Source organism: Typha angustifolia, chromosome 4 (assembly GCF_048772165.1).
Source record: "Typha angustifolia cultivar Huaian chromosome 4, ASM4877216v1, whole genome shotgun sequence".
Classification (NCBI taxonomy): Eukaryota; Viridiplantae; Streptophyta; class Magnoliopsida; order Poales; family Typhaceae; genus Typha; species Typha angustifolia.
In genome coordinates this window covers 289156-310549 of record NC_133242.1, presented here as the reverse complement: position 1 = coordinate 310549, position 21394 = coordinate 289156, and the positions used below count along the sequence as shown (strand labels likewise).

The window sequence follows — 21394 nt, the reverse complement described above, 5'->3', positions numbered from 1 at the left end:
GTTATCCGGTAACTCTCGTGGCCTCGTCCTTATCTCCCGTTTGTATTCCTATAGCTATCGAGAAAGTTTAATTGAATCTATTATCCGCTTTATAATTATATAACCGAATAGGTCAAGAAGTGCTATTTTAGCTTTAGTTTCTAATCCATGTTTGGTAGTATCATTATAAAGAGAATTTAATTTGCGAATCAATCGGAATTTAACCAGAAACAAGACCGGCGTCTTAATTTACAACCGATAGCATAACCAGAGAGAGCATTCTTAAAGTAATTTGCAAAGACGTCCTTATTCGTACAACCTTAGTAAAAGAAGAAAGAACAAATTCACAGGAACAAAAGAATAACTAACCATATCCAATTGCAACACATTTCACCTCAATTAAATTACTTTAAAGATAATTTTAAACACGCCGCGATAAATTGAATTTGTTTCATCTCCCTTGCATCAACGGAGGCGGCACTGCAGTCCCGGAGTCATCTCCGACGGCGACGAATCCGGCCACCTCTATGCTCTTCAACGGAATTCCATCTCCGCTATTCTCTACCGACGAAGGATCGCACTTGGCCTCTCCCTTACTCGCCTCTTGGAGCTGCAAGGCGCACTCGAGCTTCCATAACACATCCCCCATCGACGGCCGATCGACGCCATAGTCGGCCAAGCACTTTTCCGCCGCCTCCACGAACTTCTCCAACGACTCTGCCTTGATCGTCCCGGCGATATGAGGATCGATGATCTTCTCGAGAAGGCCTTTGCGATGCCATTGCAGAGCCCACTCCGCCAAGTTCACCTGCTCCCGGGGCAGCGCCGGGTTAATCGCCGGCCTCGCGCATAAGACTTCGAAGAGCACCACCCCGAAGGAGTACACGTCGGACTTCTCCGTCAGCTGCTGACGTCGGAAGTACTCCGGGTCGAGGTACCCGAAGCTCCCCTTGACGGCGGTACTGACGTGGGTGTGTTCTAGCGACGGCGCCGCCTTGGAGAGGCCAAAGTCGGCGACTTTGGCGACGAGGTTCTCGTCGAGGAGGATGTTGGTGGTCTTCACGTCGCGGTGGATGATGCCCTGCGCCGCGCCGGTGTGGAGGTAGTGTAAGCCCTTCGCCGCGCCGATGCTGATCTCCAACCTCTGCTTCCATGAGAGCGGCTCTTTGTCACTGCTACCGTAGAGGTGGTCTCTCAACGGGCCGTTCGACATGTACTCGTACACCAAGATCATCTCGCTGTTCTCGTCGCAGCATCCGATGAGCGACACGAGATGCCGGTGGCGGAGCTTGGATAGCAACTGTATCTCCGTTTGGAACTCGTTGATGCCTTGCTCGGATGAAGGATTTCCGCGCTTGATGGCCAACGTCGTGCCGTCGTCCAGCTTCCCGAGGTAGACCTTGCCGAACCCTCCGACACCGATGACGGCTTTGTCGTCGAAGTTCTTCGTCGCCTTCTGCATCTCGGCGAAGGTGAAGTAGCGGCCGACGCCGTAGGTGCCAGAGGAGAAGAGGCCGGAGAAGCCGCTCTTGCTCCGGGTGTCGCCGAAGCGAGTCCTCGACATCTTGCTGCAGCCGCTCAAGAAGCTGGATTGACTCGTGTTTATGGGGAGGAGCCAAGAAGTGAAGCTGTTGTTCTTCTCGTCCCATTCCGTTGGTTGACATCTCCGTCTACATAGCATTGTTATAAGTAGAACTAAAGCAAGACCCAGAGTTGCGAGGCCTAATCCGGTTACTACCATCTTCCCAATACTCCTCTGGTTTCCATCAGTAACGGCGTAGAGTCCGTCCAAGCTGCCAGCTTGGTTGCTAATTTTCATAACCTCGAGGCCGTTAAGAATGGCGTTGGGGTCGCCGGAGACAGCTGTCATGGACGGGCCGACTTGAACTCTAATCGTGGAATTGATGATGGATGACGAGTCGAGCACGAAGTCTCTGTAGTAGGCTACCGCGAGGCCTAAGGTTAAGGAGGAGAGGTCGAGGTTGGCGACGCCCATGAGGCCATTGAGGTAGACGTTGAAGTAGAGGTTGTCGAGGGTCTTGCTCACGATGTCGCAGAAATGGAGGCGGATCAGGTACGAGAAGCCAGGCTCCGCCGCCATTTCCCACGTGATGTTAAAATTGGCGTTGCTCGTGTTGGACTTCGCCATCTGCTGCGCCGTCGCGTAGATCATTGGCGGCGCAATCAAAGGCGTGAGGGAGCCGTCGTCCGGGTACTTGATCGTGCTCATCGGGACCCACGCGTCGCTCGCCGCCGCCGGAATTTTCAAGAAGGAGGCGTCGGGCTGCCACGTCCTTGCTAGCGTGTCGTTGGACGGGAGAATTAGGCCGCCGCCCATGGTCAACCGATACACGACTTGCAAGGCGTTGTTGGAGAAGTCGACGTCGCTCTTGGGTGAAACACCGGCGGTGGTGTTGGGGATAAGGTTGGGCGGAGCCGACACCACCTCGATGGCGTTGATGAATGCGGCGGAGCCTTTCTTCGGGGAGAAGAGGAGCTTTAGACTGTCTCCCTGGGTGTTTACCAAGTACTCTTTTAGCACCGGGGAAGGAGCGGTGGATTGGAAGGAGAAGTCATGGAGGAGGACGAAGTCTTCGGTGGAGACGGAGAAGACGGCGGAGGTGAGGTTGTGGTCTTGGTTGGCGAAGGGGAAGAAGTGGAGGCGAAGCCAATGGCGGCCGGGTTGGGAGATGAAGAAGGTGTAAGTGGAGGGCTCGGAGAAGACACGTGCAGTGAGGTAGAGTGGGGAGACCGTAGAATTAGCGGCGGTGGAGATCTTTATGTCTACTGGAGTCGAGAGGAAGGAGGAGGACTCGGGGTCTGAGCGGAAGGTGCGGCCGTCGTCGAGTCGTGTGCTCCCCGGCGCTCCGCAGTTGAGTAGGTAGTTGTCTCGGGGATCAAATATTTGTGCTGGTGGTGGAATTGCATTGGCGATGTTAGTGGTGGTGGAGAAGAGAATAATTAGGAGGAATAGAAGAGAGGCGGCCATTGCTATGCTTCTTGGCGTGGGAAAGAGAAGCACAAGAAAGCAATGGCGATCACAGCTCCTCCTCATAGGAGTAGGAAGGAGTAGTGAGGGATCATTGCCTGGGCTTGGCTTTGGATAGAGAGATGAGATAGAAAGGGATAAGTTTATCAAAGAAGAAAAATTTAACAATAGTAGCTGAGGTTTTGGGTTGGAGGCACGTAGATCCCGGCCGGTTAATGACGGTCCGCTACGTAGTGGAGAGCCATCAAGGGGAATTGGTCCTAGGTGTCGTATTTTGATTGACGGAAGACGAGAAGATCTAGGAGTCAACCTCTGTTAGTGATGGGCCAAGCTATCTAATGTATATAATATGTATGCCAATAGTGGGAGACATGCTTGATTGCCGTGGGACTGCGGACGTGGGAGCCTTGTTGCTTTAAAAACCGCGTTGTCCAGCTGTCAAGGGCCCCATGGAAAAGTTGAATGGCTAAGAGTTAAGTGATGGTTGCTATGTTGACTTTTGACCGGTGCAACATTCAAACAGCTTAAACTAACGGGCCAATCCAGAGCTGCTTCACAATGGTTGGGAAGAGAGGCCCATGGGAGCAGAAGGCTGACGTAGAGCTAAGTCAACCGAAGTAGGTCCAATAATTTTGATTGATGATGCACGCATTAGACTTTATTCTTGATCAGGTGTGTCATTTGATCGTAACCTTTATCCAACTCAATCGAAACACTCGTCTAGTCTCATTCACCCATGAGTCCAATCGCATATCTATATTGGCACATTTGAAAGCAACTATTCTCCAATTCAAATATGAGACTTGTCTAGTCGTCACACGCATCCTGAGTCCTGACACATATCATATCATATCATACTATTGTATATATGCATGTATATATATGTGAATAAAAGGCTCTTAGGCCTCGTAGGCGTCACAACATTCATTTAAGCGCTAAATATATTTACAGATTTTATATAGAATAATAGGAGCAAGTAGGAAGTATAGAGATTTTTCTATGTAGGCCTTGGATCCCCAATATAGGCTCAACAACTAAAATGAATATATTTATATATATATATCAAATCCGAGAGAGTTAAATATAGACAGAATGCATCATTTAGAGGAATAATGTTTGAAATATATATTAGCAATCCAAGTTCCGTTCATAGTGATAATAAGTTCAACAAGCATTCAACTTCCTTAGATCCACCTTCGCAGCAATTAAGAAGAAGCTAACTCTTAACCGGATGAAAAGTCGTCGATGACTAGTTGTTGACAGATCTCGAGTAATCAACAAACAACAAATATAAAGTACAGGAGAAAAAAGCTAAAGAAAATAGGGAAAGAAAATATAATGCAATAATGGGTAAATTCAAGCAAAAAATGATTATATGCTGAAGAGAAAATCCACAGAAATAAATCAAACTAGTGAGATTTTTCCGGGCAGGATGTGCTTGGGGATAGGAAGGAAGAGTTAAAACCCTGACTAGCTTGTCGTGTATATTGGTACACATCAATCCGTGCAAACATAAGCTGCTGCTTATTAGACCATAGAGAGAATTAGAGCAAACATAATTTGTAATATCATGTACTCCAGTACAGCACCTGATGCTATATTTCTATGTCATAGCCAATCCAAACTACAAGTCTCGTACTGGATATTAATTAAAGGACATCAATCATTTGTCCTGCTCTTTTAATTTTTTTTTTTTTTTTTTGGGGGGGGTTAAAATTTGGTCCTGCTTTTATCGTCCATCTCTCTCGTGATTTGTAGTACTGACTACGGAGAGGAAGCAGATAAAGGTAAACAAATCATAAGCAACTAGATCGAGCCAAGTTCGAAATAGGCCGTGATAATTTGACCCAATATTGATCCCAGTCCAAGTCTCTCGAGATCGATTAGTTTTACAAGCCTAATTTTGGAGCTCGCTCGTTTAGTTGGACTGGGGTCAGCGTTTTGACCGGGAGACACCAACCCGAAGTCTGAAGCAGCCTCGAAGCATCCGATACGACAAAGTCCCCTGGAAACCAATAGGATGCTGTGGGCCCTTCCAAAGAAGCACATCATCCACCGTCCGTTGAGGTCTATATATAAATTGCTTTTCTTTTCTTTTATTCTTTCCTCTTTAAACTCTTCTTCGAGCTGGAATGGGTCCATTGGGTTAAGCTCTGAGCGTGTGAAACAAAGAAAGGAAGTCTTTTGACTCAGGAATACTGCTCTGATCTCATCTCCCTGTTCTTATTTTGGGAGTGTTATTCTATTAATTGGGTCTTGAAAAAGGTTGATGGATGGGTTGGTGATGGAGGAGGAGAACCAGATGGAATTTGAGGAGGCGAGCTACTTGGAGATGCTGGGTTCAGGGGAGGAAGAAGGGCACCTCCTCTGCCTTCCTCCTTCTATCTCTTCTCCACCCTCAGGTTCCTACTCGTCCCATATGCTATGTTTTGGTGGGCATGAAGAGGAGGTGTTTCCTTTCCATGGCGTTCCTCAGAAGTCTAGTGATTCATCTTCTATGTCTTCGCTCTCTTCTTCTCCAACTTCTACCACCTTCTCCAGCTCCAAGTCATCGAAGGTAATCCTTTCTTACTTAATACTTTCTCTCTGTATCTTTGCTTGCGGTGGCTCATACCCTGAAGTCCGAACTAATCAGAAGAAGGTGGAGAGTAGTGGAGATAGGAATAAGAAGCTCAAAACTAATAGCTCAAGTGATCGTGGTACAACCAAGGTAATTTGTTTACACACACATACATACATATACACATATATATATATATATATATATATATATATATATATATATATATATATAATGAAAAATTATACGTGCTTGAATTAGTAAACAATTTGGGGGTTTGTTGAGGAGAATAGCAGGTGAGGAAGGAGAAGCTGGGGGAGCAAATCATGGCGTTGCATCAACTGGTTTCTCCTTTTGGAAAGGTAATTAATTAAACTAGCACTCGCACCACTCAAAACTTGTTGAAGTTATTGTAGAGCATTAGAGCAAGTAATAACTGGTAGTAATTACGAGCCACTGATGTGCGCCTAGAAATTATCTCTTGTGCTTTGACTTTTGACTTTGACTGGTTGCGGGAATGCATGCAGTCGGATACAGCCTCGGTTCTGCACGAAGCGCTGGGCTACATACGGTTCCTGCATGACCAGGTTCAGGTGCAGTAATCTCTTTCTCTCTCTCTAGATTTCTCTTCTCTTCTCTTCTCCTCGAACTTTTAGCTTAATTTCTCTCTCTCACTCTCCTATATTTCTTATCAATTAGGTTCTCAGTTCTCCGTACCTGCAATGCCTGCCATCCTCTGCCCACTTGCATGTACAAGACAATTTCCTATCTCTCTCTCTTTCTCTCGATTAAGTAATTGCCTCTATATCATTAACTTGCAGTTAACTCTGATAACAATTTTAGTTCATTCCAGGAGGGAATAATAGGAGGAGAGGCAAGAACAAGTGATCTAAGAAGCCGAGGGCTATGCTTGGTACCGGTCTCCAGCACCGAACACGTGGCAAACAGCAACGGCGCTGATCTATGGTCCCCGGCGTTGGCAAAGAACAACTTCTCTTCTTCCTCCAAAAAGCACTAGGTCTCTCTTCTACCTCTCTCTCTCTCTCTCTCTCTAACATGGAAAATGACCATTTTGGGTTCCACACCAGCCTCGGGTTGCACAGAGGAAGGGGAATGTGTATAGGGCAGTGAAGGGAAGAGCGCTTATTCAAAAAAAAAAAAAAAAAAACTCTTCTTTTTTCTATTTTTTTTGCATGTGGAGTAGTGTCAATTACTGTATGTCTGCTGCTTCTCCTTTCTTCTCACGTACATTCTTGGAACTACCTGGGATTGATTAAAATTTGAAAGCATCGATGGGTCGACAAAGCTTTAAAATAGAGTGCCAATTGAACTCATCGAAGTCCTGGCGCTTGACACCGTGCAGTCAGTCATTTGGTTCTTCTCTTCTCTATGACTCGCTGAGACCAAGAGGGACCCACCTGATCCGATTAATATAAATCTACGGTAACCATGGATGGTGACCTCGGAAGAAGCTGACATGTTCTGCTATGTAATTATGGATTTATGGCTGCGTAATATTCGTTCTCAGTAGCTATCGTTGAATAAGTTCTGTGATGTCTGTGGGTAGAGTTGAGAACGATAGGATTTGGGTAGGAATATGGCTTATCCAGCGTGCTTAATGCCAAATTCCGAGTTAATTGGTGGTCCTGAATCTATAAGAGCTTGATGCTGACTCTTGTGGGCTTTCATAGGTCCTAACGTCTGGGCCAAGCTTTAGGATTCGGCCTGATTCTACCACCGAGAACTTTGGATGGGCCATTATTCGCGGGGTGTGCCTGACATTTTTGGGCCGGACAAAATAATGATTGAACTATAGTCTAATAGAGGGGCAAAATCTCAATTTTGCTAGCTTGGTTTTATTGTGGGACAGTAAAAGTATAATGAGTGAATGCACATGTACATGCTAATCCATATTCATTTGCGAGAGAACACTAAGCATCTCCTTACGAGGCTTGCACAAGGCTTCCAACGGCTTAGCTTTGGGGATGGTGAGCCCCGCTCCTTCCGCCAAATCCACCAACTCATCGCCCGCTCTTTTCCATCCAAAGCACTGCACCAGCGAAGCCAAAGCCAAGGCCATGAGCCTCATGGCCAACACTTCTCCTGGGCACCTCCTCCTCCCGTACCCAAATGGGAAATTACGGAACCCCTCGACCTCTTCGTTTTCGAATCGTTCCGGTCTGAACTCGGTCGGATCGTCCCACCACTCGGGGTCTCGTTGAATAGCGTAGACGTTGACCAACAGCATGGTGCCACGCGGGACACGGAAGCCTTGGACAGTGCAGTCCTCGGAAGACTCGTGCGGGAGTAGGAGTGGGCCGGGAGGGAAGAGGCGGAGGGTTTCTTTGATGACGCAGTGGAGGTAAGGGAGGTTGGGGAGATCGGAGTCGGAGACGAGTCGCTCGTGTCCGACTCGCGAGTCGACCTCCTCTCGGGCTTTCTCGAGTGATTCCGGGTGGTTGAGGAGTAGAGTCAGTGCCCACTCCATAGTCCCCGACGAAGTCTCGGTACCGGCGAACGTAACGTTCTAAACAACAAAAGTAAAATCTAGTCGTTAGCTTTAGTTTATACTATCTGTATATATTGTATAAGAAAAGGCTCGTACTTGTATAAAGCCCTTGATGATGTCGTCCGTATAGTAATCCGGCTCCTTCTCTTGCATCTCCAGCAATACGTCAACGAACGTCTTTTTATCGCCAATCTCACATCTGCGCCGTTCATCCACTATGACCTGGAATAAGCTATCCATCTCTTTCTGCAACCTGACCATCGTCTTATCCACACTACCTAACCCCGTCCACCTCAACCACGGCAAGAAGTCCTCCGGATTCCCCGCCCCGCTCACCTTGAACAACTCGTCGATCAAATACCTAAACCTCCTTCCCTTCTCATCCTCCACCCTCCCCGCCGCCATCTTTGTCACCACGTCGAAGGCCAGCTCCGAGAACCTGGATTTCATCTCCACTCCTCGGAAATCGCACGGATCGGATCCGAGGAGGCGACGGAGGAGGGATCGGACGGCGTCTGCGCGGACCGAGGAGAGGGCAACGAGGCGGGCCGGGGAGAAGAGCTCGAGGGCGGCGATGCGGCGGAGGTTCCGCCAGTGAGGACCGTAGGGGGAGGCCCCGATGGTGGTGCCGTTGTAGCCGAAGTGAACGATGGAGAGGAGATTGGGGCGGTTGGCGAAGGCGACGTCGTTAGTGGTGAAGCACTCCTCGGCGGCGGAGGGGGAGGAGACGACGAGGACGCGTCGTGAGCCGAGTCGGAGTAGGAGGACGGGGCCGTATCGGGAGGAGAGGGCGGCGAGAGTGCGGTGGATGGGTTGCTTCAAGAGGTGGAGATGTCCGAACACGGGGAGGGCGAAGGGAACCACTGGCGTGGTGCTGCTGGGGTTAGGGTTAAGGATTTGGAGGAGATTGGGGAAGGCGACGAGGAGGAGGGCGAGGAGAAGTGCGAGGACGCAGTAGATCGCCGTCGTCTCCATTGCGTCTTAAGGAATAAAGAATACATTTCCTTTTGCTTTAGAGTATATAATTCAAAACAAGTCCAGAACGCAACGTGCCAGCCAAGATAATTGACCAGTGGAGTTGGATGGATAAATTAGGTAGTTTTTTGGGCCTTCATATGTGGCCCATTTCATTAAATGGACCTATATATAAACAAATTAGCTTTTGGTCCAAAAGAAAAGCTACAAGTGAGTTTCTATTGGGCCGGATCTTGTTCAAGTGAGATACTATACTCTCTACCAAGTCGGATTAACTTTGCCACCGAGCAATTAGCTAGATTCCAAACCTAAATATATTAAATAATCGTACTTGGCCTATCGATACTCCAAAATTCCAGATACTCCAAAGTAAGGGATTCACTGAATCTTCTATTATCTCGAGGAGGGTAAATCAAATATACTAAAATTTTATTATATAAGGTGTCTCCATTTAGATAGAGACACCCCTTCTGCAAAAGATAGGGAGGAGCTTGATATCATTACCATTAGTCTCGATGATATTTTTTCGAAGCCACGTGGACTCACTCACATAAAAATCAAACTAAAAGGCTTAAACTCCTTTCATTTTCGTCACTGGGATAGTGCTCGGCCATTTTAGGTGCAATGACTTTAAAATAGAAAAAAAGATGGATGAGAGAGAGACTATGTTACCTCTTTCCTGGTAGCGTATAATGCAAGTGATTGTCTGACTCGTTCTCTCCCGTAAAGAAATTTATTGTATTTGATCTCAAAGAACGGGATAGTTGCTTCCCATGTGATCCAACGAGTCCAGCCAAGCCAGCTTACAAGTTATTAATGGGTTGTTGTTGGCAATAATCCATTTAATATTTCCTAGAATTGTAGATTAAAGTTATATAAATAACACCTTATAAGGGTGCCTCCTCATTTTTAAGGACGGAGTGAGATAGATCTATCTAAGTTTTCCAATCCTTATCAGGCGCATCGCACGTGCACGTGGGATACCTACCTTTATTGCTTGGCTTATAGCCTTTGTCGCTCACATGCCCCCCCCCCCCCCCCCCCAAAATCCAACGCCTTGGAAGCATCATTAGCTTATTAAAACTCATAATTTATATACTCGAGGCGAATTTATGACTACCAAATACACGGCCGTAGGAAATTCCAACAATCACGTCCTTAGAAGACCCGCTGTCTCCAAATAGTCCCCCCAACTCCAGCCGCAAAAAGTTAGCCTTCACGTAGTCAGAAACGTCCACGTAGTGTTTTCTGGTCAATTTTACCATAAGGACCCTCCTGCGCAAAGAAGGAAGAAGAAATTCTCATTCCGCACCTTATATTATGCGTTTATTTGAGTTCAAGAGTATTATATATTAATTAACGCTATCTTTCTTTTTATCATTTTCTTCCGTGAGTATTTTCCGTAGCATTTTTATTTTATAGAAGATGACAAGATCATCCCAAGTCAATATATCATATTATGGCATAGTACTAAACGGTGCAGCTAAGCACACGTTATTTATTCCTCAGGCTACTTCCGGCACTCAAAAAAGAAGACAAAAAAAGAAAAGAAAAAAAAGTGGGTCAGTAAGACCATATTATTGAACTCCAAAGAGAGCAAAGAGAGCAAAGAGAGAGAGAGAGATCTCTCCATTTGGATCTCTTTGGAGTGTGGGTACCAAACGAGTGCATGGTTGTCGTCCACCTCTTAATAGAAAAAGCCATTCGCTGACGTGGACGATGCACTGACGCAGGTGGGGCTTTTAATTACTATGTAGCATTGTGCCACATAATAAGGTCGACCTACCACTTGAGTCGTTTGTCATTTATGAACCAACTTTAACACGCTGTACCAGAAAACACCCTTTTATATTTGTCTTCTTAGTAGCAGGGAAGAGATTGAGAGATATCTATCTATATATAACAAAGTGGCTTCACTTTAGCTTAATATCGATAAAAGGATTGGGTAACTAAAAGAAAGCTAGGTAGCTAGCTAGCTCAATCATCATTTCCACTTCACTACTATCTTATCACCCCCATTCACCGACAATTCTTTATTAATCGATGGGACATCTCACTTTACTTTATTTATTTAGTTTCCCTTTATAGTGGTAAAAAATTAGCTGTTAGTAATACAAAACAGTGGAAAAGTGACACGTCTTGTCTATTAACTGTCTCTGCTACTACCTAAATTTTGGTCTTTCTACGGTCAGATCCGGAGTCGGGATAAAGGAAAACAAGGTAGTTTAGTTTAGGATTATGAAAATGGAGATAACTATCTATTTATTTACTGCTGGATTTGATGGAAGAGTAGTTGTTAATGTGGTCAAACAAGGTGGGCCTACGTGGACCGAACCTTCGTTACTTAGTTGCAAGTTTGTGATTTGGACTTTAGTGGGTGGGGACTGGGGATGGATTTTTATCATTTACGCCTATATTTTATGTTGTTTTATTAACAACACTATTGTACCGATAAAGTAATAAGACACCAAAGAGAATAATAGAACTTGGATTCATCGCCTCTATACTGAATCCGTAGCAGTTGCATTGATTGCCACTCTTGATCGATCGATCGATCGATCGATCGATGCAGGCAGAAGAAGGCAAACACAAAAGATTTTGGCGGGATTTTGTCTATTTCCAAATCTAAGCCGTGGATCGTGATGCGTTGTTACTTTCTTAAATAGCATCATTACTACTCCTACGAAACTAAACTAATAAATTTCAAGGCTAAAGGGAAGGAAGACTCGAAACTCGCGAAAGCCGAAGCGGTGGGAGAAGAGAAGTAAACGAAGGCATCTTCCCATTCTCTCCTTCCTGTTATTTTTATTTTTATTTTCTATTCTTCCAGTGGAAGGACGAGCTCAGCTTGGGCTTGGATCGCGTGCGACTGCTCTTTTGTGCGCGATACCGTCGTCTTCTTCTGTCTGGACGAATTGAGTCTTCCCGTCTTCCGTCGGATGCAATGCTGATAGGTTTGGATCGATCCCCTTCTCTCTTTTCATCAGCCGAGAGGATTAGAAACCTCGGAATGCGATCATCGGGTTTCTAACTGTTTGTTCATATGGGTTTTCTTTCTTTTATTAAAAGATCGATCCTTATGTTTTTTTGGTTGTTGTTGTTGTCCTTCTTCTTTTGAATCGGTGGGTTTTCAAGTTCTTCGGTCTAATATTTGGTTGCTCAGCTGTATAATGTTGATTTAGTTTTCTCATGAAATGCTGTTAATCTTTAAAATGTTCTTGGACTCCGTCACTATGAACTCAGTTATTTCGAAACATAGTCTAAGTTCCTTTTCTTTTGTTTTTATGCCAATATCTTAATCACCAATTTGCATCTCGTTCATTTTATATTGGGTAGTTTCTGGTTCTTCCCCTTCTAAGTTTTATATTAAGTCAACTTTTGGAAAGATTAAACTAATTGCAAGAGCTATGTAATTTACTTTGGCAGAGACCCCAACCTAAAAAGTTCCATAAATGATTGATTTTTCGAGATTAAGTCTTTTCTTCTTGTGAATAGTTCTTTGATGAAGACTGCTTCAGGAGTTGTTTTGTGATGGCCCCCAAATCATCAATCCCTCCCTTTCCCATTGTTTCCTTTGTAACCACCGATTAGGATTGGAATCCGTGTCATCTCTTGTATTGAGAAGTCACATCTACTCGATTTGTTGGTTGGGCTACTCTGGAATCTTTTATTAATAACACGGAGATCACGTTGTGGTAGCGATATGTTACTCAGCTTTTGATGAGGTATATGTAAGCTGTCATGGATATGGTGGAGTGCTCGTCCGTGAGTAGACCCTCAATATGCCGAGCTAGATTATTTACACCATAAAAAAGGCCTAGCTTTTCGTCCACTATTTTTCCTCTCTTTTGAGTAAAAAAATAAAAATAAAAAAAATCTGCCTTTGAAGTTTACCCACTTTCTATCTTTTTGTTTCAGAGCTATCCACGGTCTAAATTCAGATTCTTTTACATCAAACGATTAGGTAAGTGTCGATCGCAAAAAAATCTGTCTACTTGTTATTCGGGATTTCTGCACAAGTATTTGAATCAGATGATGGATTTGATCGTTGTTCTGGCTTTTAGTTATAGCATGTTGAATTTTTGGAATTGCATCCTACATTGTATCTTCAGTATGTTGCGTTCTTAATAAATCTGGTACTTCACAGTCAAGAAGCTATGCACTTTTTATCCTTGAAAAACCAATGTAGGGAAGTTATTACGTCTTCAGTTACTATGGACTTTCTCGATGGTGTTTCTAGATGAATGGTTATGAAGATCTCTACTTGATTACGTTTTGAGGATTTATAGAGAGTAAACTGAGAAGCAATGTGCTAAAGAAATGATGATCATGAGGATATCTAGTTCTCAAAATCTTTAGCCCGTCCTAATTTCTGTGCCTTCTCTATGCTTAGCACATCCAGATACATGCTTGGAATGCAGTCAGAGGATTTCATTTATATAGTAATACCACCCAATTCAGTAAGGAGTCTTTTCATATGGGCATCACCGCTTGCTTTACATATATGAGCATCATAAATTTGACTACACATGAACCACTAAACTATCTTTTAAATCACTCTGTAAGAGTTGATTATATAGATTGTGCGATTATCTCTTTGACAAAATATATTCTTTTCAGGTTCATCTATTTTCTATATTTCACAAGATCTATGCTGGGTTTTTTCCAATAGGGCAGCATAGAACACTAGTTCTGGTGTTGCTGTATCATAGAGTATTATCATCATGGGTTCCTGCGTGTCCACATCAAACAGAAGATGTAAATCTCGGAAATTCTCTCTTAGAGTCAGAAAATGCCGCGGAAAGGTTTCTGCAGCAATCCCTGATGCAACTGTTATCCGGATCAGCAATACAGGAGATTGTTTTACTCAGAGTGAGGTTATTCATGTTGAGACTTCGGCAACCACTCAGCAGAGATCAGAGGTCTCAAATCTGATGTTCCATCTCACTCAGTTGCAATGGCATCATAGTCAGATGGCTACAGGAAATGGTATCTTAATTTCACATTTTTTACTTATGGCAGACATATCAGATAGAGATGTAGGATTTGATCACACACTGATAAAGAAGCTCATCTAAAGCCATTAGATGTTATATGAATTGCCAATACAGATTTAGGCTTGTCATTTGCTTTCTATCAGTCACTGTATTGTTTTGTTCACTAGGAGTGCGCTTTGGTTTTCACCATCTGTCTATATCATGTGGATAGATTTCTTCAGTGTCATTTATGAGAGTAATAGAAGCCCATAACCATAACTTCAAAGAGAGGAATCTGTACAATATGCAGATTAATATTCCATTCAGATCCTAAAAGTGCCCTGCAGCAAGCCAAATAAGACAGATTCAGAAAATACATATTTCTTGTGTTGGATTTATCCTTCTTATTGCTGTCTGAAATTCGTTGTCCCATAATTACTGATTTGAGCTTGACATGATTGCAGTAGTGTGTGAAGAAGAAGCATGGTTTGATTCCGTCAGTGTTCTTGAGTCTGATTCCGATGAAGATTTTTCTAGTGTCAATGGGGGTATAGTTTTGCCTGACATTTTCAGTTAATCTAATCACTTGTCATTCTTACCCAGATTGTCAAACTTACTTATTTGGTGTTCATTACTTGCAGACCCTCTGCCTGCTGTAACCAATGCAATTGGCACAAAACTGTTGCTATCCGAAGAAACTTCATGTTTTGTGGATGCTGTACATAACTTTGAGGAGTTTTTTGATTGCTGCCCGGTAGCTCTTGCTGTTGAAGAGTACCTTAAAAGAGATATAGGTAGAAGACAAAAGTTTTTGCATGAAGATGAAATCCGAGAACCCAACACATCCAAAACCATAAACCCAGAATGCCATAGCATAACTGTTCCAAAGGTTGAGGAGGAAAATGGTCGAACTAAAGGCACAGAAAATGTTACAAAGTTGAAAAAGGTTGAAGACTTGGCTGGTAACTTCAAAGATTTAAACGAAGATAGTCATGACAGACAAGAAAAGGCTGTTACATCATCTTGCACACCTCGGCTAGTTCTTTCTGGAAATTCTAGCAGCAAAATCCAACCAATTTCTAGTAATAGCCCACGATGTCAAAAGAGAAAGTCAGCAGTTATTAGGCTTTCATTCAAGAGAAGATCCTATGATGGAGAGGAAACTACTGAAATCAGTGAGTTCTTTGAAATATTCTGTATTTCTGCTTTCCAGTAGACAGCATGTTTTGGTCAGTATGAGCGCAACAAGTATTGAGAAAGGGATTCACTGAAGCTATATACTATCTAACCATACACCTTTTCATGAGTTCAGCAATAATCTATGATTTGCAGAGATTCCTCATTTGAATATAATTATATCGGACTATCTGTTAAAACAATTTCATCAACAAGATTAGTTTTAACTTTTAACTAGCTACCTGGAAACTTTTTCATGTAATATTATTACAGACTAGACCAAAGTAATCTGTTGTTTGTCAGCTACAACTACTTATCAGTTTCCTGTATGTGACTCATACAATTTCACTTTGTTCCAATAGGTGCTTCTAGAAGATATCTGTATCGTCCTAGAGCGGGGTTATCTGTCCCTTGTTCTGCAGGGGACAAATCAACACAAGGATGCTGGTCCATTCTGGAACCTTCATCCTTCAAACTTCGGGGGAAGAGCTACTTCAGGCAAGAATGACTTGAACTAAGCTCATCTTTGTTGTTATACTGCGTGAATATACTTTTATGTCGTGTAACTGTGTTGGTGTGTTCTGAAACTAGATTTATTTCTCTGCAGAGATAAAAAGAAATATCCTGCTCCAAACCAATCCCCATATATCCCTATTGGTGTTGATTTATTTTTGTGCCCACGGAAGATAAATCATGTTGCCCAATACATTGAGCTTCCATCTGTAAAGGCACATGAGAATGTTCCCGCCCTACTCATTGTAAATATTCAGGTGATTTTCATTTTCATACTAAGCTTGAAGTTTTGGTCAACTACACTGGAAATGTAGCGTGTCAAGTTTGGCTATTCATTATGCCATCATAATGCATTGCTTCTGACAGATGCCTACTTATCCTACCGCAATGTTCCTTGGTGATAGTGATGGGGAAGGAGTAAGTCTAGTTTTATATTTCAAAGTCTCAGAGAACTTTGATAAAGAGATTTCTCTTCAGTTTCAGGATTCTATTAAGGTAAACTTCTTATCAGCCTGGAATAAGTATTTCACATTGTTAGGCAGTTTCCCCGAGAAGCTACCTCCAAACTGATATTATCTGGTCCTCTGCAGAGATTTATCAGCGATGAAATTGAGAAGGTTAAAGGATTTCCATTAGACTCCAATGTTCCTTATAGGGAGAGATTGAAAATACTGGCTGGATTAGTGAATCCAGAGGATCTACGTCTAAGTGCTGCAGAAAGGAAGCTTGTACATGCTTATAATGAAAAGCCAGTCCTTTCACGCCCTCAACACAACTTTTACATGGTAAAGAAGCTAGAAAGGCTACAGATTAGTATGCTTAGTATTTCAATTCAATGATGCAGTATCCAGTCGTCTGCTTAGAAGTAGCATATGCACGAGGTTATGTTATTTATAATCCTGTGTTGATTACATACAGGGTCCAAATTATTTTGAGATTGACCTAGATGTACATCGGTTTAGCTTCATATCAAGGAAAGGGCTTGAAGCATTTAGGGAGCGTCTTAAAGATGGCATACTTGATCTTGGTTTAACTATCCAGGTATAATGCTTATTAATGCACCTTTGATCTTCCTTTCAATTCCCTATAGTCTGTTAAACAAGAATTAACAGGAATAGTCTTTATAGTGAGAGTTATAAGATGTTCTCTGGCCTTGTGAAGAGTATCATGCTCAAGAGTTCTAAGAATTAACAAGGTTTTAGTATCCAGGTATAATGCTTAAGATGTTCCAGTCCTCCTAAAAGAAACTATACCTATATATTAATATGAGCTCTAAGCTTGCACTCTTGATATTATTCTTTTAAAAACCTGTCTTGGTTGTTAAGTGCTTCATTACAAGCCTACTCGTGGGAAACCAACGCAGGCACAAAAGCAGGAAGAACTACCAGAACAAGTCTTATGTTGCGTGAGGTTGAACAAGATTGATTTTGTCGATCATGGACAGATACCGACACTCGTGGCACTAGATGATGACTGACATCCACATCAAAATATTGCTTTAGCTTTCTATTAGTCATGGGAGGATGCTGCCTTTCTTACACCACACCATGATGACAGCTGGATAGACGGATGGACCAACGACGGAGAACAGAGCTAACTAGCTCTCTGGACTTACCTGGACGAGGAAAATGTTCTGACATTGAGCCCTCCTGTCTAAGCATCTTGATGGTCCTTGATGAAACTAATTTAAAGAGATCATCCCTACTAATTTAAGCACCACATCTATCCCCTCATTGATGTCTTTACAATTTTCACTCGTGTACCTGATGTGTTTACTAAAATGCTGATGTATACGCAAATCAGGAACAACTGTAAAAAGATGGTGGATTTTCTGCTTGTAATTAAGTAAGAAAAGTACCATTTGATTTTTTGTTACTATCTGGCACTCTGTCAAGCTGCAGTCTGCAAGTTAAAGAAGAATCAGCATTTGGTGTGATACTTTCATCTAATATTTAAGTCCATCTATGATTCGATCTCTTTGGACTTCTGAAGCTAACTCAATATAGAGCAGATCAACAGAAGCCTTACTAGTTACACACCAATTTAGTTCCTTTTTTTTTCGTATTATTGGAAGAGCGTTCATGCCAAAGTCTTAAATCTATAGAAAGAAGAAAAAGAAAAGGGTTCGTACAAATATCAGTCTGAGAATATCATACCCTGACCATATCTTAAGAGGAGGAATTTGGAACACCTGGAAGAAGGAAAAAGAAATATTGTACACCTTTTTCTCATTCATTCATCTTTTTTCTTTTCAGTATTGTCAAACAAACAAGCTAAGGAATTTTACTTACAGCCTCTCAAAATATCAATACACGAGTACGACAACGCACTTCCACCAGCAACAACCACAACAGCAATCAAGCCTTCCGTTATACCTATATGATTCTCCATTCAACTCTATTTAGTTTAAGATTCTCCACTCTTGCCACCACTGTTTAGGCTTCTGCTTCTTTTTGATGCATCTTGGACTTGAATGCATTAATTCAAATATCCATCCCGATGAGGATAGAATTACATCATATGTGCAGCAGTGCAACTTCTTGGTCAGATAGAACAATACTTTGTAACATTTACAAAGAGCTGCAGCTTTCTAACCAATATCTCGTTCTGCTGCCATTTCAATGATTGAACAGAAGCCTCCTAAATCTGCATACTACTTTTTTTTTTTTTTCTTCCCCTTCATGTACTCACTCAAAAATCCATTGTCATGCAAAGCACGCAAAAACAAAACAACTAAACTATCCATTTTTCTTCTTTCATCTGATGAATAATGACAGGTTGTTGAATGGAATTTCTCAAGTCACTCTCACTTATTGAGATTTGATTATTATTAGAACTGGGATTGATTGCTTTTGGTCTTACGATACTTGTTGCGGCAGCTAAACTTGTAGAATTGTGGCTGCTACTCCTAGCTGCTGGCACGTCGTGGTTATGTTTTCCTTCGTACGTCGTTAAAACAGCTTTTCTATCTGTTGAAGCCCTTTCTATGTGTTTCCTAACATTGCATCCCACATTGGTGCACTTGTAGTAACTCCTGCACATCACAAAAGGAAATCTCATCAATGTAATGTTGGTAATCTAATATTTTGTTATGCCAACAAAGGAAAGGGGAAAAAACCGGTCTCTGAGTCATGGGAGTGTATAAATATACATATTGAAGGAAACACATGGCTTAGTGGTTTTGAGTTGTTAATATCAAATGGATCAAATTCCAATATCAGCCAAATTTCGATACCCAAAAATGCAACTTCAGCCATCAGTTGTTTCATATGTTAGATTTTAATTAGCATAATAGTTCATGGTAACACTCATTCCACTGAAACCTGAATTCAGTTGGACTGCAGCTAAGATCTGAATGAGCAAAACAGAAGACAATGAACAAAAAAGTTTATACCTTGGATGGGGATTTCCTTTCACAACTTTCTGTCCATATTTGCGCCACCTATAACCATCATCCAGAAGATCAATTTCGCTCGTTGTTTGTACAATAATCTTCGGCTCTGTCACTGTTTTGTGAGGAGTTGATTCCTTAACTCCCATATCCATGTTCCTGTTCAAGCAAAGAGATTTTTTCAGAGACCGTGCTACATAAGAATTATTTGTTTTACTAACTCCATGAATTGATAACCTTCTTTTCGTATCAGGCTTGCTATCTCCCTCATCTGTTGCAGCTTCAGTATCATCCACTTCCTCGCCTTCGCTTGAACCTGACAAGCTTTCAGATGCTCCTCTTTTGGATGTGGTATCACTTGATCCAGGACAATCTTGCGTGATATCACCATCCTTGCTACGCCTACTCTGTGGCGGCCGCTGATGACTGTGCTGACCCTTGTAGATTATCTCCGTTATATGTCCGTCATGCGAACGCTCAACCTTCTTCTTGACTGGGCATTTTGGGTAAGTACATTTATAGTAGCTCCGGGGAAACTCACCACCCTTCACCTGCTTCTGCCCATACTTCCTCCAATTGTATCCATCATTAGCAGGCTTATCGACGATAAGAGTTGTCGGCTGATGTTGCCTACTGAACTGAAAACTGTTAGGAGAATTGAAGATTGCGTTATCGAATGAGATGGGCGGCATCTGATGATGGATTGAAGACATATGAACAGCAAAGTCAGCCGTGCTTGTTGTTGCCGGTGTTTGAGAAGTTGGATATTCTGGTTGAAGAAATCCATATGAATATGAGTTGGCGGGTTGTTGGTGGGGGAATTCGTACAGTCCCTGCATAGTTATGGATCAGCCAATTAAGTTAAAAATGCTCGACTTCTTTCCAGGTATTACATACAAAAAGAGAGAGATTTTGATCCAAAAGAGAATCAAAAATTGAATAAAATAGCCCTAATGCAAGGTTTAATTTTGATCCATGTCACAATTGTCCATGCAACAATTTCATCAGACACTTAAAAGCTTTACGGAAGAAGATATCAATCTATCTCATTTGAATCATTTCAATAAACACATTAAATTATCTTTATAGGAAACAAAATCCAATCCATGAACTAGCATACAACATCAAACCGTTCAAAACATCCCTATATTAATCATTCACCTTTTAACTCATAATTAGCAGGAGAAAAACTAAATAACAATCGATTTTTTTAGAGCAACGACTCACCGAACTGGGCGAGAACAAGGTCCCTGGAGATCCAAGAAACCCAGTGGAGCTAATCCCAGGCGACATCATAAAGGACGGAGAATGCGTGGACGCTATGCTCTGCCTCGAAGTAAACCCTATCTCTCTAGCCGTCGCCAAATCATCCGCCGGAGAAACCATTGATCCGGTCATGAGCTGGGAGAAGGAGAAGTACTCCAACTCGTGGTCATCGGGGAAGAAGCTCGACGGCGCCGCCGCCGCCGCCTTCGTAGCTCCGTTTTCGCCCTCTGGCATTGAGAAAAGAGAGGTTGGGTTGGGGGTGTAAGGAAACGGGAAAAAGATGCTTCCTTTTTTTGGTCTTTTAGGTTGAGTTTTCTATTTGCGGTTTCCGACCGGCCGACCGTTGATGGATTTGATTGGATGTTTTCGGAATTGTCTCGGAAAATTGAGACGTCAACGCTCGTGGGAGTTAAAACTCCCTCCAAATCAATCTTTATGATATAGGCGTTGACTTTGGAATTATACGATATACCACAAGCAATACCCCTTCGCAAGTTTCAAGTGACACGAATGATCTTTACGAATTTAGCATTTGACAAATAAAAATAAAATAAAATAAAATAAAATAAAATAAAATATTAGGAGGAGACAAATTTCTAGTGTTAGTTTAGCTATATAGAGATCTTAATATCAGGCCAAATTTACTTTTATATTTTCTTGAAAGAAGTTCGAGCTAATCTTATGGTTCTGCTAACTTAGTTGCTCCCGTTAGCTATAGGTAATAATCTACGATCGATCGATCCTTCTTTTGTATTATAAATTTATAAAATGGTGCTTTAATTTGCTAGCTCTGAGCTGCATCATTACATCCTTCCAACAATGCTGGTGCTAATTGTGGAGGACCATTACTACTTTCTTCTTCTTCTTCTTTCTTTTTTTCTTTTGGCTTTCTATTATGTAGTGCTTGGAAATTGGAACTGACCCAATAAAGACATAGGGTCAAAGAAAGCCAATCACCAAAGACTCTTTAAACATTCACTTAGAAAACTACTTTAATATTCCACTAATCCCAGAGTAATATTACAACAAGAACAAAATTTGATACCACACTAATTCTCCA

At 42.5% G+C, this 21394-nt stretch overlaps 5 protein-coding genes across 10 annotated transcripts; 2 read left to right on the top strand and 3 right to left on the bottom strand.

Moving 5' to 3' along the window:
* Positions 1 to 265: 265 nt before the first annotated feature.
* On the bottom strand, positions 266 to 3124 carry LOC140759341 (probable receptor-like protein kinase At5g61350). The gene has a single exon (XM_073095875.1). It carries the CDS (start codon positions 3032 to 3034, stop codon positions 431 to 433), a length of 2604 nt encoding a protein of 867 aa, XP_072951976.1. The 5' UTR covers positions 3035 to 3124; the 3' UTR covers positions 266 to 430.
* A 1966-nt stretch (positions 3125 to 5090) lies between these two features.
* Positions 5091 to 7211, top strand: LOC140759558 (transcription factor bHLH113-like). 4 transcript variants are annotated; one of them, XM_073096149.1, is made up of 6 exons: positions 5091 to 5525; positions 5607 to 5678; positions 5825 to 5890; positions 6056 to 6121; positions 6228 to 6278; positions 6382 to 7211. In XM_073096149.1, exons 1-6 carry the CDS (start codon positions 5238 to 5240, stop codon positions 6544 to 6546), a joined length of 708 nt encoding a protein of 235 aa, XP_072952250.1. In that variant the 5' UTR covers positions 5091 to 5237; the 3' UTR covers positions 6547 to 7211. The 4 variants fall into 4 exon arrangements, with proteins under 4 accessions (XP_072952250.1, XP_072952249.1, XP_072952248.1 ...); XM_073096148.1 differs by having other exon boundaries at positions 5822 to 5890; XM_073096147.1 differs by having other exon boundaries at positions 5604 to 5678.
* Positions 7212 to 7346: 135 nt separating this feature from the next.
* On the bottom strand, positions 7347 to 9143 carry LOC140759557 (cytochrome P450 81Q32-like). Its single transcript, XM_073096145.1, has 2 exons — positions 8134 to 9143; positions 7347 to 8055 (listed from the first exon to the last, which is right to left on the bottom strand). Exons 1-2 carry the CDS (start codon positions 9010 to 9012, stop codon positions 7432 to 7434), a joined length of 1503 nt encoding a protein of 500 aa, XP_072952246.1. The 5' UTR covers positions 9013 to 9143; the 3' UTR covers positions 7347 to 7431.
* Positions 9144 to 11494: 2351 nt separating this feature from the next.
* LOC140758583 (uncharacterized) lies at positions 11495 to 17552 on the top strand. 3 transcript variants are annotated; one of them, XM_073094789.1, is made up of 11 exons: positions 11495 to 11966; positions 12931 to 12976; positions 13633 to 14001; positions 14453 to 14536; positions 14630 to 15163; positions 15527 to 15662; positions 15772 to 15934; positions 16044 to 16172; positions 16268 to 16462; positions 16596 to 16718; positions 17041 to 17552. In XM_073094789.1, exons 3-11 carry the CDS (start codon positions 13737 to 13739, stop codon positions 17152 to 17154), a joined length of 1743 nt encoding a protein of 580 aa, XP_072950890.1. In that variant the 5' UTR covers positions 11495 to 11966; positions 12931 to 12976; positions 13633 to 13736; the 3' UTR covers positions 17155 to 17552. The 3 variants fall into 3 exon arrangements, with proteins under 3 accessions (XP_072950890.1, XP_072950888.1, XP_072950889.1); XM_073094787.1 differs by lacking the exon at positions 12931 to 12976; XM_073094788.1 differs by lacking the exon at positions 11495 to 11966 and having other exon boundaries at positions 12002 to 12976.
* Positions 17553 to 17904: 352 nt separating this feature from the next.
* Positions 17905 to 20669, bottom strand: LOC140759331 (probable WRKY transcription factor 4). Its single transcript, XM_073095862.1, has 4 exons — positions 20296 to 20669; positions 19306 to 19901; positions 19072 to 19227; positions 17905 to 18711 (listed from the first exon to the last, which is right to left on the bottom strand). Exons 1-4 carry the CDS (start codon positions 20566 to 20568, stop codon positions 18411 to 18413), a joined length of 1326 nt encoding a protein of 441 aa, XP_072951963.1. The 5' UTR covers positions 20569 to 20669; the 3' UTR covers positions 17905 to 18410.
* Between the last annotated feature and the right edge of the window lie 725 nt (positions 20670 to 21394).